General features: G+C 39.3%; 1 protein-coding gene across 3 annotated transcripts in view; it reads left to right on the top strand.

The window, feature by feature from the left end:
- The first annotated feature begins 2,775 nt into the window (after positions 1-2,775).
- Positions 2,776-14,170, top strand: part of gkt (tyrosyl-DNA phosphodiesterase glaikit) — a 42,437-nt gene continuing 31,042 nt past the window's right edge. For 2 of the 3 annotated variants that reach the window (XR_006773550.2, XM_045752103.2), the window contains exons 1-7: positions 2,777-3,132; positions 4,359-4,602; positions 7,309-7,422; positions 7,764-7,916; positions 9,362-9,446; positions 12,082-12,241; positions 13,249-13,383. Coding sequence is in view for 1 of the 3 variants with exons in the window: in XM_045752103.2 (XP_045608059.1) it covers positions 3,091-3,132; positions 4,359-4,602; positions 7,309-7,422; positions 7,764-7,916; positions 9,362-9,446; positions 12,082-12,241; positions 13,249-13,383 (933 nt within the window). In the remaining 2 variants the exon portion in view is untranslated. Of the gene's footprint in view, positions 3,133-4,358; positions 4,603-7,308; positions 7,423-7,763; positions 7,917-9,361; positions 9,447-12,081; positions 12,242-13,248; positions 13,384-14,170 lie in introns of all 3 variants that reach the window. The other variant, XR_011225280.1, reaches the window with a different exon arrangement.

The raw sequence follows: 14,170 nt of genomic DNA, 5'->3' as shown, positions 1-14,170 counted from the left end.
CATGGACACATCGTCCTGAGTAGCTAAATCTTTAACAACAACAACAACAACTGACCTGTGTGTCTCACACAAGTTACAGCCCCGCTCCTGGGCCAGGTAACTTCAGCTATATCTACTACGAGCTCACCATAGCCCGTGCTACGTGGAACTTTTCGTTGAGTGGTTAAATTTTAAACAACAACTGACCTGTCCTGTCAGTTTAGAATGACCAGCGGCACGCGTTACAGATGATATTGTCGATGACAGCTAGGCAGGTAGGTCAGCGGCACGGCTCAGAACTTAAGAATAAAGGTAACTGCACAAGGCCTATTGGCCCATACGAGGCTGTTCCTATTTATAACCACCCAATCCCACTCATATATATGTCCAACCCACGCTTGAAACAATTAAGGGACCCCACCTCCACCACGTTACGCGGTAATTGGTTCCACAAATTAACAACCCTGTTACCGAACCATTATTTACCTAGGTCTTTCCTAAATCTAAACTTATCCATTTTATACCCTCCTATCGTTTCGTGTTCTATTATATGTTGATGCTTTTAATACCCTATTAATATCCCTTTGTTATACCCATTCATCCACTTATTCACCTCTTATGTCACCCCATAATTCTTCGCCTTTCTAAGAACATAAAAATGAAGGTAACTGCAGAAGGCCTATTGGCCCATACGAGACAGCTATTTATATCCACCCAATCCTATCATATATATGTCTAACCTACGCTTGAAACAATCAAGGGATCCTACTTCTATTATGTTACGCGGTAATTGGTTCCTCAAATCAACCCTGTTACCGAACCAAAATTTACCCAGGACTTTCCTAAATAGCGTAGGTTGGATATGTATATGAGTGGGATTGGGTGGTCATAAATAGGAACTGCCTCGTATGGGCCAATAGGCCTTTTGCAGTTTTTTTTTTTTTTTTTTTGAGATATATACAAGAGTTGTTACATTCTTGTACAGCCACTAGTACGCGTAGCGTTTCGGGCAAGTCCTTAATCCTATGGTCCTTGGAATACGATCCCCTGCCGCGAAGAATCGTTTTTTCATCCAAGTACACATTTTACTGTTGCGTTAAACAGAGGCTACAGTTAAGGAATTGCGCCCAGTAAATCCTCCCCGGCCAGGATACGAACCCATGACATAGCGCTCGCGGAACGCCAGGCGAGTGTCTTACCACTACACCACGGAGACTGCAATCTCCTAGCAGTTACCTTTGTTCTTATGTTCTTAAATCTAAACTTATTCAAATTATACCCATTGTTTCGTGTTCTGTCTTGTATTGATACTTTTAATGCCCTATTAATTTTAAAACCAAAGGATCACTGCATGAATGTTCGTAATAAGGCAAATAGGACACTGGGATTTATTAATCGAAGCGTTAGTAACAAGACACCTGGTGTAGTTCTTCAGCTATATCTTGCTCTGGTTTGGCCCCATTTAGATTATGCACTTCAGTTTTGGTCGCCGTACTATAGAATGGATATAAATTCACTTGAACGTGTCCAGCGTAGGATGACTAAGTTTAATTCCCAAAATTAAAAATCTTTCATATGAAGATTAACAAAGCTTAAATTGCATTCACTGGAAAGGCGAAGAGTTAGGGGTGACATGATAGAGGTTTACAAGTGGATGAATGGGCATAACAAAGGGGATATTAATAGGGTATTAAAAGTATCAACACAAAACAATGGGTATAAATTGGATAAGTTTAGATTTAGAAAAGACTTGGGTAAATACTGGTTCAGTAACAGGGTTCTCATGTTCTTATTACCTAGCCTCAAAACCTTACATTTGTCAGCATTAAACTGCGTCTTCCAATCTTTTACCTGCTGGCAGTGTACAGTATAGTTTTTTTAATTTAGTTCATTTATTATGCACCCCATACCCATCTTGTGGGCGGTAGTGGAAAGGGTTACAGAGGCACATAATGGGCTCAGGGACTGAACCCCACAATTCATTTAGCTAAGCAAGTTACAATCTTGATGAGCTAGTTACAAAATTCAATATAAGTCGTCATATCATCAATGGGGTCGAGATCGTCCACAAGTACAGTTTCTAAATTAAGCAACTGACATATGTGGAGAGCTAGTGTCACAATTGATATGTTTGTCCTGCACACCGCCCCCCCATCCAGTGGGCAGCGGTGGATAGGTTAACAATCACTTAGTTACTACCTACAGTTAGCAAACTGGGGATATTCAGCTAAAATTTCTTGTAGCAGATAATTTTGAATAAAATATTTACACGTCTTTGGAACATTTGTTATAGAATTGTCTCTGAATTCACGTATCTTTTCGCATTCCATCCTTACATTTGTCAACATTAAACTGCGTCTTCCAATCTTTTACCTGCTGTAGGGCACAGCAGTTATTTTTTTCACCGTCTGGCAGTGTACAGTATAGTTTTTTTTTAGTTTAGTTCATTTATTATGCACCCCATACTCACTTCATGCAGGCCGGCGTTCAATCCTCGACCGTCCAAGTGGTTGGGCACCATTCCTTCCCCTGTCCCATCCCAAATTCTTATCCTGACCCCTTCCCAGTGTTATATGGGCATAATGGCTTGGCGCTTTCCCCTAATAATTCTCTCTCTCTCGCATTCCATCACATAGTGAAGGAGGGTGTGCGAATAATTTTGTTGACACAGTTTACATTTGGTCAGGTCTACATCAGCAGATAATGAGAATTCCCAGAGATATTTGTAACCGAGTCTAAGCCGAGAAGTAGTAACCTCTAGAAGTCTGCTAATTTTATTGGATGAACCATAGATGTACCTCCGGGCTTCAGTTTTTCCTCACGGCCCACGGGAACGTTGGGGAGCATACAGCCCTGTGCTGTAGCTACCCCTAACAATACAATAACAACAACTGGTCGACTTACAGGAAGAGGACATCAGTCTTTATCATCCTCAACATAAACGCCTCTCCCAACATCTGTACTGGTGCAGTCATCGGGAGGACAAACCCTTCATGCAAACTGCACCTACTATCAAGAAGAAGAAGAAGAAGGCATCAGTCTACTGAGCACAGTTATCTCAGTCCATTCACATTTTACAGTTATCTCAGCTTTGACTTCAGCATCACCATCATGAACTCTGACGAAGAACTTGCAAGACGGCTACAAGCTGAGGTATGACACTGGAATCATGGAATGACCTCCCTAGTCACATTTCAAAACTGTTCCTCTCTCAACCACTTTAAAAGAGAAACTATGTACTACCTTAACTCTTGCGTAACCAACCTTACTTCCTAAATATCAACCTGTGTTTTTTCTGTTATTGAACATGACTTACTGAACCTGTACTACTACTGATAGCTGCCGTGTAAAGTTTTATCAAATTGTATGCAATGTTCATTCTCTTCTTAAACTTTTAATTGCATACCGTAACAATTATTATTAACTTTTTCTCTGTTGCAATACTTGCAGTTCTAATTATATACAAATTTTCAATTTTATTCCTCTTCATTCATAATTGTTTTTTATTTCATTTAGTTTTAAAAGTTATCTAATTAAGCATATTATTGTTCACCAAATTTTTTTTCTGCATTATGCCCAAAATGCTCTTTGCATTAGTGGTTTTAGGCATTCTATTTATCTTTCCTAGGAATCCTCCACTGTTCTTGTATCTTTTGTATGTGAGGAGCAACGGTTTCAAGCTCAACAAAACATTGATGAGGGATGAAGATTAAGCCAGCAAAGAGGTGACACAGGCATGAATAGTCCATAAGTGGTAGATTTTTTGGAGTGAATGTGATCTTTGGTCATGAAAGAATATACTGTGTGCTGAGCTTGCATATAAATTGTCAGTCCTTACTATGTGGCTGCTATTGTGGGGAAGGATACTGCTTGACAGCATTTATGAGGGTGTCAAGCTGCTGGACACCTTTCTTGACCAGAAAGGTCAAGAAAGGTATATATATATATTTATATATATATATAAATAAAAGACTAGGGGGAAAAGACTGATCCTTTGACAAAGGAGTTAGATCAAGCGATTAATAATTGACCTGATTTTACCTGAGAACTATTATCTCTAGTGGCCTCAAAAGGGACACGAAGCTGGCAAGTTGTCACAAGATCAAGAAACATCAATACAGAAAGAATATTTAAAAATATTTTTTCAGTAATAGAATGCTGTAGTTGGGATGAAACAATTTAGGAAGAAGTTGTGTCAAAACTAGTGCTAGTTTTAAGACTGCAGTTGATCAATTTTATGAAGAATACTAGTTGAACTAATTCTGCAAATAATTTTTTTTCACACACACACACACACACATAGTAGGAGAGCTAGAATTTTCTGAATATTTAGCTGCAATTATCCATATATGTAATGCATCACCAACAATTACTTCTAGTTTGACGAAGAAGCTAGAGCTGCAGAAGAACAGGTGCGTCATGATGCATCATTTGCCCAAGATGTGGCCTCTCAGTCCCATGATGTGTCAGAGAGTGATGAAGAAATTGAAGAAATCAGCCAAGGAGCAAGGCACCATGTGATGCCACATGTTAGTACAAGGAAGTTACAGGTGCTGGATGTGGACACTGAAGATGGAAACAAAGCAGTTTTACCTAAGATTAACAACTCGCCACACAAGAAAGGTTAGCTCTGTTATTTGCTAAATATTTAATGACAGAGAAGTGTTATATTTGTTCCATCTGCGCTCTGTTTGATAAAGATAACTGTTAGAATATAGTGAAGTTGTATAAGATTTTGAATAATATTAAATATGATTCTGAAATTTAAAAGCAATATAGTAATTATAAACATCATTTGTTAATTTACAAGTACAGTACTATATTATACTGTACGGGTTTATCTGAATCTTTAAGAGAGAATGTCTGTCTTTCTGTTTGTATAAGATAGAAGAACAGACATTTGGGGCTAGCCACACCCAGCTTTGAGATGACTGGTGAGGGGGAGGTGACCAAAATAGGTGGATCAGGGTTGGTTCCATTGCTCCCACTACAAGGAGGTTGGCTTCCCAAGAAATTCCCTCTCTCCCCATGAAATTAGTGGACATGAAAGACAGTTAGCTGAGTCCCTAGAATTTCATAATTTAGAGCCACCTTAGAATATACTGTTTAAAAAAAACTTAAAAACTAGTGCAAAGGCTGTCAAATGTGGATTGTATTTGGCTCCCATGGCACAACCTTTTGAGGCACAGGTCCATCCAGGCCTTCAACACTTAAATGGCAGAACCTTTTGGGATGACTTGGGCTGTGTACTTATAAATAAAATTAGCTAATTTAGAGTTCTTGTTGATCCTTAACCATTAATGTGCAGTCTTCATCATTTGTTGATCTCCTAAGCTACCACAGTTATGATTATTTGATGATTATCTGAATTTTACTTGAGGGAAACCATCTCTCTAGTGGCCTCGAAAAGGACAGGAAGCAGGCAGCTTGTGTAGGTCTCCTTATTTATCCTGATGGTTTTATCCAGCTTTATTTTTAATTGTTTGGTATTTGGAGCTTTGGCAGACAGGAAGTTCCATGGATTTATAACCCTATGGGTTAAAAAGCATCTCCTGTTTTCCATCCAACACTGTGACTTGTTAAGATTGAAGCCGTTGCTCCTTGCATGTGTTACATCTGACATTTTAAAGAAGTGGCAGACTGTATTTCAATTACCCCCAAACTGTTCAGGATTTTTTTAGTTTTAATGAGATCAGCACTGTTATGTCTGGTGTTGTTAGTCCTGGAACTCTCAACTATTCCTAGTGTGAGTCAACTTAGTCGACTTAATTGACTTAGTTGCCAAGTTTGTATATCAGTGATGTTAAAATGGTTATAATACATTCTGTATGAATTTAATGTAGTTAACCAAGATAACAAAAAAAACTGGATCATTTTATGATGGCTTACAGTACAAATAAGATCATTGTATACTAGGGGCTGCAGCTAATGTTTGAATCCATGCCTGGAGTCCTGGATGATATTCCCAGACAGAATCACACCAAAGAAGTGAGTTGCAAGACGCTTCCTTTGAGCTGTGCCAGGAACAGTTTTACTTGCAGTAGATGTCTTGTTTTTATCAAGTATGTGTAAATTATTCAAGTATTCAACACAAACACAACATTAAGTGAAACAATGAAGATAAAAGTTGAAGGCAAACATGTGCATCTTCTCCCAGTACTGTACCACTGTGTCTGGCATTAAAATAGACAATGAAGCCGGCATCTAGCTTCCTTTTACAGCTGACTAAATTAGAAAAATATGGATTTTTTCCATTTTCCTTGCTTATGGCATTCAAATGTATCATTATATAAAAATAAATTATTTTTGATGGGATCTTCCCCTCTGTATCTTCCTGAGCTGTCCACCTGGAATCCTCCAAATCCAGTTATTGTACCATGCCAGGCTCTAATAACCCACATGTGCCTACCAGAAACCTGTACCAGAATCTGGCTCCCTCAATAGAGACGTTGTTGACTCCCTCACCATAGGGAAATGTGGAGAAATATCACCCTAGTACCAATGGATCACCCATGAGAAAGGTAGTGTGCACCAAAATAAGAAACTGCCTGGACAATATTTGCAACCCTGATTTGGATTATGTACACACTGGTTGTCTAGGTCAAACCGCAAGTTGGCACCACTTCGAGGGGTCTCGAGCAGCCACTAGTTCCTCTAGGCTCTTCACTGCTCTGTGGGCATTGGAAACTTAGCTAAGTATTTGCTATCCTTTGGACTATGTGCAGTACAAGAGCCTGTGCTTTTTTTTCTCCCCATAAAAAATGTGCTTTCATGCCAATCCAATTCATGCCAATGAGCAAGTGATCATGTGGCATGATCACTTGTTCTCCTTGGCTGCTTGTGGCTAGAGTTGCCTTTCTGGCTGCTGCTGGGATTGCCTCTGCAATCCCAAAGTTTCCTACGCAGTCAGGGTTCTCTTGCCTGAGGGGAGAGGGGGGGGGGGTTCAGGTGTGTTCCCCCCTGGGGTTGTGCCCTGGATGATGCATGTACGTATCCTCCTCAGTAGGACCCGGTGGTTGGTGTTGGTTGTATTGTGCTTCTTTTTCATGGGGATCTGCTGTATGCAAGTGTTTTCAGTTTTTATGCTCTGATGACATTTTGTGTGCCTCCAACCATATTTTCCTAGGTCAGGAGTTGGCTTGCATTTAACATTCTCTTCCTCCAGCTTCTCTGCCAGTCTGCTCTAGGTTGGTACCAGAGGTGTCCTAGTAAAGCTTGTTGTAGTGGAGGTTATGACACTTCCCTCCAAGTTTGCTGCTATGAAACCATAGTAGCAAACTCGAATATTAATACATAATTACTAATGAAAGCAAATTTATTTGTCACTAGTGTCAAGTCGGAATGTCAAGGAACACAACTTGTCTGATGAAGATGAGCCAAGTACTTCACAAACCAGTAAAGAACAAAATGTTTCTGTTGACTCCCAGAAACTTCCAAACAATGGTAATTTATTTTTTTGTAGTACTGTATTTGTATTTTGTTTATTTTAATAATGTACTTGGTTTAGAAAGTTAATTATAAATATATATTTTTAAATAAAATGCAATTTAATTGGATTATTCAGATACTTCCTTGTATAAAAGCTTTGCACATCTATAGCAGGGATGATCAAAGAACACAGCATAACATGTCATTAAAAATATATATATACTGTACTGACAATGGAATAAACTTAAGACTGCACTGTACAGAGCAATGTGTTCAACCTTGCAAAGAATACCATGAATAAACTTGCCCCTATAGTATTAATAATAGTGCATTTATTATATGAATCTCCAACTCAGATATTACCAAGTCACAAGAAGAGAAAGTGAAAAAAAGGCCACTTTGCAAGTTTGGTTCTGCCTGTTATCGAAAGAACCCCTGGCATCTGGAAGAATTCTACCATCCGCACTTGGATTATAAAGGTGGAGGAACTACAGGAAATAGTAATAGAGGTAATATTTAAATAATAACTGTGCAAAGGATACTCATCACAATCTTAGTGTTCTCAAACTCAGATTTTGCCAAGCATATGTTACACTCAGTTGTTTTAAGATAAGTGGCATTTATGTTGAATCCATGAGGGATCACTCATGAGAAAATAGACAACCATTTCTGGGATATAAAAAAAAAATCCATATATAAATACTTTCACTTAGTAGTGTATGTTGGTCCTGGCAAGAAGATGGTGTGGTTGTAGAAGTAGAAAGAAGTGTTACTGGTAAGCTGCAGAAGTGCTAGGTTCACTGGAACCTGAGGGTAAATATTCAGTGTGAGGTCTTGTTTCATTTCCATATTTCATCTCTGCCATGAGGATCCTTTGTTGTGCAATCTGTATTCCTGTGATTAAAATCTCCAAGTTCTAGAATCTTTGCCCTGACTTTCCTTGCCACCGTGGTCACCTTTTCTATTATCTTCAGGCATGTTTCGTTGCATTTATCATATTCCTTCCTTGACCTTCCTGAATTTAATGGAGGGTTGTAAAAACACCTGCCACTATTATCTTCATGCTCCCAGCTGTTATCATATCTAGTATGAAGCACAGATGTCATCATCACAGTGAAACCACATATCCAGCTCACATTTATTGCTGCCTGTTCTGTTCACATAGCCAAAAAGTTCTTCTCCTGTATCTCTCTCATCTCTACCTTTTTCAAACTCTGAAGTCATCAACATACCAACATCACTGACATTATCATTAGACCTACCAGTTATAATAGCAGTTGAGGAAATATTGCTGTGGGCCAAAGTGTTTTATAAGTATTCTTCACACTTGAACTTTATATGCCATACAGTTTCTATCCTCACTGTGAATGTGAGGGGGAGGGGCTATTATCAGAATTTGTGATTACATTACGCACTGTGCAATAAAGCCTATGGATACTAAATATATGTGGATATGACATCTGTAAAGTAGGTAAAATAACTATGAATATTGGTGTCACTTGGGAGGTATTCAATGAATGGGAAAAATGCCTAGCAAGAAAGAAGTGACAAGAGAAATTGATAGCTAGAAAAATCTAGGGTTTCTGTGAATACAAATTAAAGGGAAATTATGAAATTATCCCACGGCTTCTCCGAAGCACAAACTGGGGTTTCACACAATTCCCCCCATGCAACATACCAACAGAGAGACAGAGCATGTTGCAAACGGACAGAGCATCACAATTCCCCCATGTGCATGGGGGAATTGTGTGAAACCCTGGTTTGTGCTTCGGAGAAGCTGTGGGATCCTTGTGAGGGCAGTAGCACTCCAGATTGCAATTTTTTTTACCATGTGGCACAGTTAACTAAGGTGTGTCTGGGATCATCCCGGACGTAGGTTCGAACTCTCATCACGGCCCTTGTGGATTTGTTTATGCGTTTCATGTTTGATGACAATAATTTTGTTTGTTTATAGAAAACTCAAGAGATGAAGGATCTGAGCCACCAAAAAAGAAGCCCAAAGATTCTGCACCAGATGAGGCTACTAAAAAGAGCATAAGGTAAAGTAATTTTTTCCTTATTCTAGTTAAAATATGCATACATTTTGTTTTTAAGGTAATTTGCCATACTATGCAATTAGCTGTAATATACATTATCCTCTTTAAATTTTAAGAATTTGTTGATATTTTCCATTATTTGAAACTGAGATCTTACAAGGAAGAAGGAATGTCATTGAAACTCTTAGTTTCAATTGTTTTGTTAGCCAATTATGTTCAGAGTTAGGCAGTGGGTTGCTAAGAGGAACCAGTTAAACTATTCAGTTACATGTTGAGTTTATTTTCTAGAAGGGCTTCTTCAGTAGCTTCTCAGGCTAAGCACTGGTGTAGCTAAGCATTAGGGAAGATGCACCAAACCTTTGTGGATCCACTCTTGCATACCAGGTAACAAGACCAGTCCGGCTGCCTCTCCAGGGTGAGGGTGGGAGCCTGAGGATTGTAGATCAATCCAAAAACCTGGAAGAAAAAAACGCCACAAATTTCATGCAGCAAAACAAGCCACAGCTTGAAGAAAATTAGGTGGCCTCAGGTAACAAGACAAACAATCATTGCCATGGTGTAAACACCCTAACCATGATGTGCCTGACTGCCACAAGGTGGTAGTCTTATGTACTGGTACCCGAGGGTCAAACTCAACACTCACCAAGCATCTGTGACATTCTCATGACCTATTGAAAGCAGGTACCAGATTCCTGCCCCCTCAAGGAGGCTAGGGAACTGAGAGAGAGTCATAAGACTTCACACACACTAAAGAAAGTGGGAAAGTCAATGGGTGGTCCTTCCCTTTTCTCATGGTTAGCCCTCCTGTTTGTTCTCCTTGGGGGAGTTAGCCTGGGGATCCACCAAGTAGTGCTCCAGAACTCTAACATTGATTGTTGGATTTCTGCCCCCCCCCCCCCACCCCCCCCCCCCACCCCCCCCACCCCCCCACCCCCCCCACCCCCCCACCCCCCCACCCCCACCCCCCCCACCCCCCCCACCCTCCCACACTCCTCAGTAAAGGTACAGTACAGGGAAATCTGGGAATACAAGATCATGGAGCTGAAGGAGAGACCATCAGGAAAGTAGAGTGCACCAAAGCAAACAGGTACTTGAACAAAATTTACAATGCTGATACAAACGATGAGGTCATGGGTGTTTCGCTGGATGCTATGCCGCTTTGCCCCAGTCTGCTTCTTAGAAAAGCCAATCTTCTCTGCTTAGGCATCATTGGAAATTAGTACTGGGAAGCTACTGAAATCAAGAAATCGAATTATAAATGTAAAGAACTGCCCCTTTCTGGTAAGCCACCAAGCAGCCCACCATTCCTTGCCCTGCTCCCTACTTTCCTATGGAAATCAGGGTACTGTATTTCCTTTTGAGTGGTTCAGTGATGAGGTGGACGGCTGGTAGCAGGGCTGATCCTAGGGTTAGTGGTGCCATAGGGCAAGCTATGCTTTGGTGCCCATGTAACCTGTTTGCAACATATTATACTGTCTTGATTGTCAGTGCAAAATGAAGATAACTGAATAATGATTAATAATAATGTAAATGAAAATTACCATGACTGAATTTATTAATGTGTGTACAAAAATATTATGAAAGGTCAAACATTTAATAATTATTTAGTTGGAAATATAATCTATAAGACAACTTAGTGGGATATTTAACGAGTGCTCGCCAATATTCTATTATATTTTTTTATGAATTTTCACATTTTGTTTTGTATATGGAAGATTTTAGACGTGTTACGAGGTACCCCTCTAGCATTTGGCACCCCTGGACAATTGCCCGAATTTGCTGTACCTCAAGGAGTTTGTTTTTACCTGCTCACCTTGAAGAGCACCTCGTTCTGGTGCTGGCTCCTGACAGGCTTTAGTGAGTCTGAGGCCTGGTGTGTTCTCCTAAGGCTCAATAACTCCAGAGCTGTAGTATCAAGGAGCTATTAGGTTATCCAATGGAACCGGAATTTTCATTGCACTTGGTGCTAATATTTGTTTTATGAATATCATACACAGTATATGTTTTACTGAATAAGGTTAATTCCATATGACTTTTTTATTTGTATCCTTATAAACCTTTTCTGATAGTCTATAAGGATAAAAATTCATATATTATGTTGCAATAATTACTTATTAAGTAAATGGTGGTACAGGTATTAAATATGAAGGTTCCGGTAGTACAGTCGGGTTCATTCTTGATGCACAATCCAGAATTCTGGGTTCGAATCCTAGGCGGGACAGAAATGGTTGGGCATATTTCCTTTCACCTAATGCCGCTTTTCACCTAGCAGTAAATAGGTACTCAAGAGTCAGCTTGTTGTGGGGTTATATCTTGGACGGAGTCAGTAATTTAACCTTGGGGGGAACCTCAATATAAGCCAAACATGTATGAATACATTCTGTTTATTATTATATAAAAAAAAATTTGACAGTTCAAAGCATTCATGTGAAAAGCTTAGGAGGTAGTGAGAAGAGAGAGAGGAAGATAGATTATAATTATTGTTTGCAGCATTTTTAGGAATATTTTTAAATATAGTTTTATCTTGTGAGTTGTGATGACATTGGTGACTTGAGATGCCAGTCTTGATTACCCTCATGTAATTGAGTACAGTTTATGATGCAGTATGACACTGATAGATGGAAATTAATCATTGCAGCTCCAAGATGTCCTTCCCGTCTCGTCTTGCTGCCAGTAAACCTTTTAATCTGTTTCTCAACAAAAGCTTCAGCATAAAGGAAACTCATGAAGATCCATTGACTCTAGTTTTTCCAGATCTTCTCAATTCTCAATTGGGAGAGGTTGTGGAGTCTGTCCAGGTATGTTCTTTGGTTAGTGTTTATGGCTTGATTCCATCCATCCTAATATTTTAATGAATTTGCTTAGCTATTCCTGTCTACCTATACTATGTATGAATGTATAGTATGTACTCACCTATTTTTGCATGCTGGGGTTTAAGCTTTGGCTCTTTGACCCCACCTCTCAACCATCATTCAACTGGTGTACAGGTTTCTGAGCCTACTGGGTTCTATCATATCTACGTTTGAAACTCTATGGAGTCTGCCTCCACTATATGTATGTATGTTTAACATGTCACTGAAGGACACATTTTATTGAAGCTCTCTCAAACGTCTAAGGAGGCAATGAATACCTAGTGGCTGGGAGTACAGTAATATATAAACCATGTAGGATGAGGTGCACTGTAGTGAGGGTCTGTTTGTCCTAGGCAAGCTGACACCCATGGAAGGTTCAGATCTGACTCCTTTATAACATGTTTGAAATGCATATGGGTTTTACAGTTCATAACAAGAAAATAAAAAAATACCCTGTAAATTGTTAAGTGAGGTGATAATTAAATTTTAGGTACAGTAATTGTGTTTGGTGTTGAGTTTGGAGGTTTCCAGACATGTCAGGGTGCTCTCTAGCATTTAGTCACTGTGTATATGCCATTGTTGTTGTTGACTTGTGCTGGTCCTGGCTGGAATAGTGCTACCACCTGCTCCTCCTCAGGTGGCGAAGGGGGGAAGGGTTGCTTCTACATTCAGCCAGGTGGGTATGATTTTCATCCCAGGCTTGCACAGTGCTCCAGGATTGTTATCCAGGCAGAATCCTTATACCACAATCATGAAACTACAGAGGACCCAAATTTAAGAGGAGGCAGAGTTTAGGTTAGCCTTGCTTAAAAACTGTCTTTGTCTTTTGTTTACATTTGAAAATTAAAACCATAATACACGTAATACTGTTGTGATGTTATTACACGCAAGATATAATCTGCCAACATGTAAATTCATTATTGGGTTGTATTGATTCTTCCAATGATTTTCAGCTGAACTTCATGGTTGACCTTGACTTTCTCATGAGCAACTATAAGGCTGGTGGAGTAGACAGAAAGCCTCTGCTTGTAATGTACGGGGAAATGGAAGGTGACCCCAAAGATTATTCTTCCCTGACATGTGTTAAGGTTAGTTCTTCATACTAGACTCTCAATTGTATAATAATATCTGTATTAATTGTTATTGATTAATTCATGTCAACAATGAATGAAAAAAGTCCGCTCATGGATGTCAACCAACAAACTTACACTAAACATAGAAAAGATCTACTTTTTTTATTTGGTAGTAAATCATCAAATTAGATTCAACTTCAGATAGACAATGTTAACATTACCAGTAAAAATGAGGGAAAGTTCCTTGGCCTATACATAGACAAGAGACTAAACTTCAGCACCCACATAGCCAAAAAAATTTAAAAAAAAGTCGGTATACTTTCTAAAATCAGATATTATGTTCCCCACTCTGCTCTTGTCTCATTATTCTATGCACTAATCTATTCCTATCTTAAATATGGTATCTGTGCATGGGGGTTCAACCCCTGCAAATTTCCTCAAGCCTATCATCACTCGGCAAAAATCTTCAATCACAACTATATCAAACTCTGTCTTCAGACAACACACAGCCTCTCTGTTTAAGTCCCTTAACATGCTAAACATACACTCACTCCACACATTCTCATGTACTATCTACATGTACAAAACCTTGTTCCTAAATGCTAATCTTGAACTGAAATTTTTCCTTGATTGGTGTAATAGAACCCATGAGTACCACACCAGAAATAAATATCTTTGATATCCCCAGAGTCAGACTAAATCTGTGCAAACACTCAATGCAAATAAAAGAGCCCAGTCTTTGGAACTCACGCCCTGATGAATTAAAAGATTGTCCAACCTCTATGATCAAAAGTAAAAGCAA

This window comes from Procambarus clarkii, chromosome 82 (assembly GCF_040958095.1).
Source record: "Procambarus clarkii isolate CNS0578487 chromosome 82, FALCON_Pclarkii_2.0, whole genome shotgun sequence".
Classification (NCBI taxonomy): Eukaryota; Metazoa; Arthropoda; class Malacostraca; order Decapoda; family Cambaridae; genus Procambarus; species Procambarus clarkii.
The sequence above is the reverse complement of the archived record's forward strand: the minus strand, read 5'-3'. Positions and strand labels throughout refer to the sequence as shown.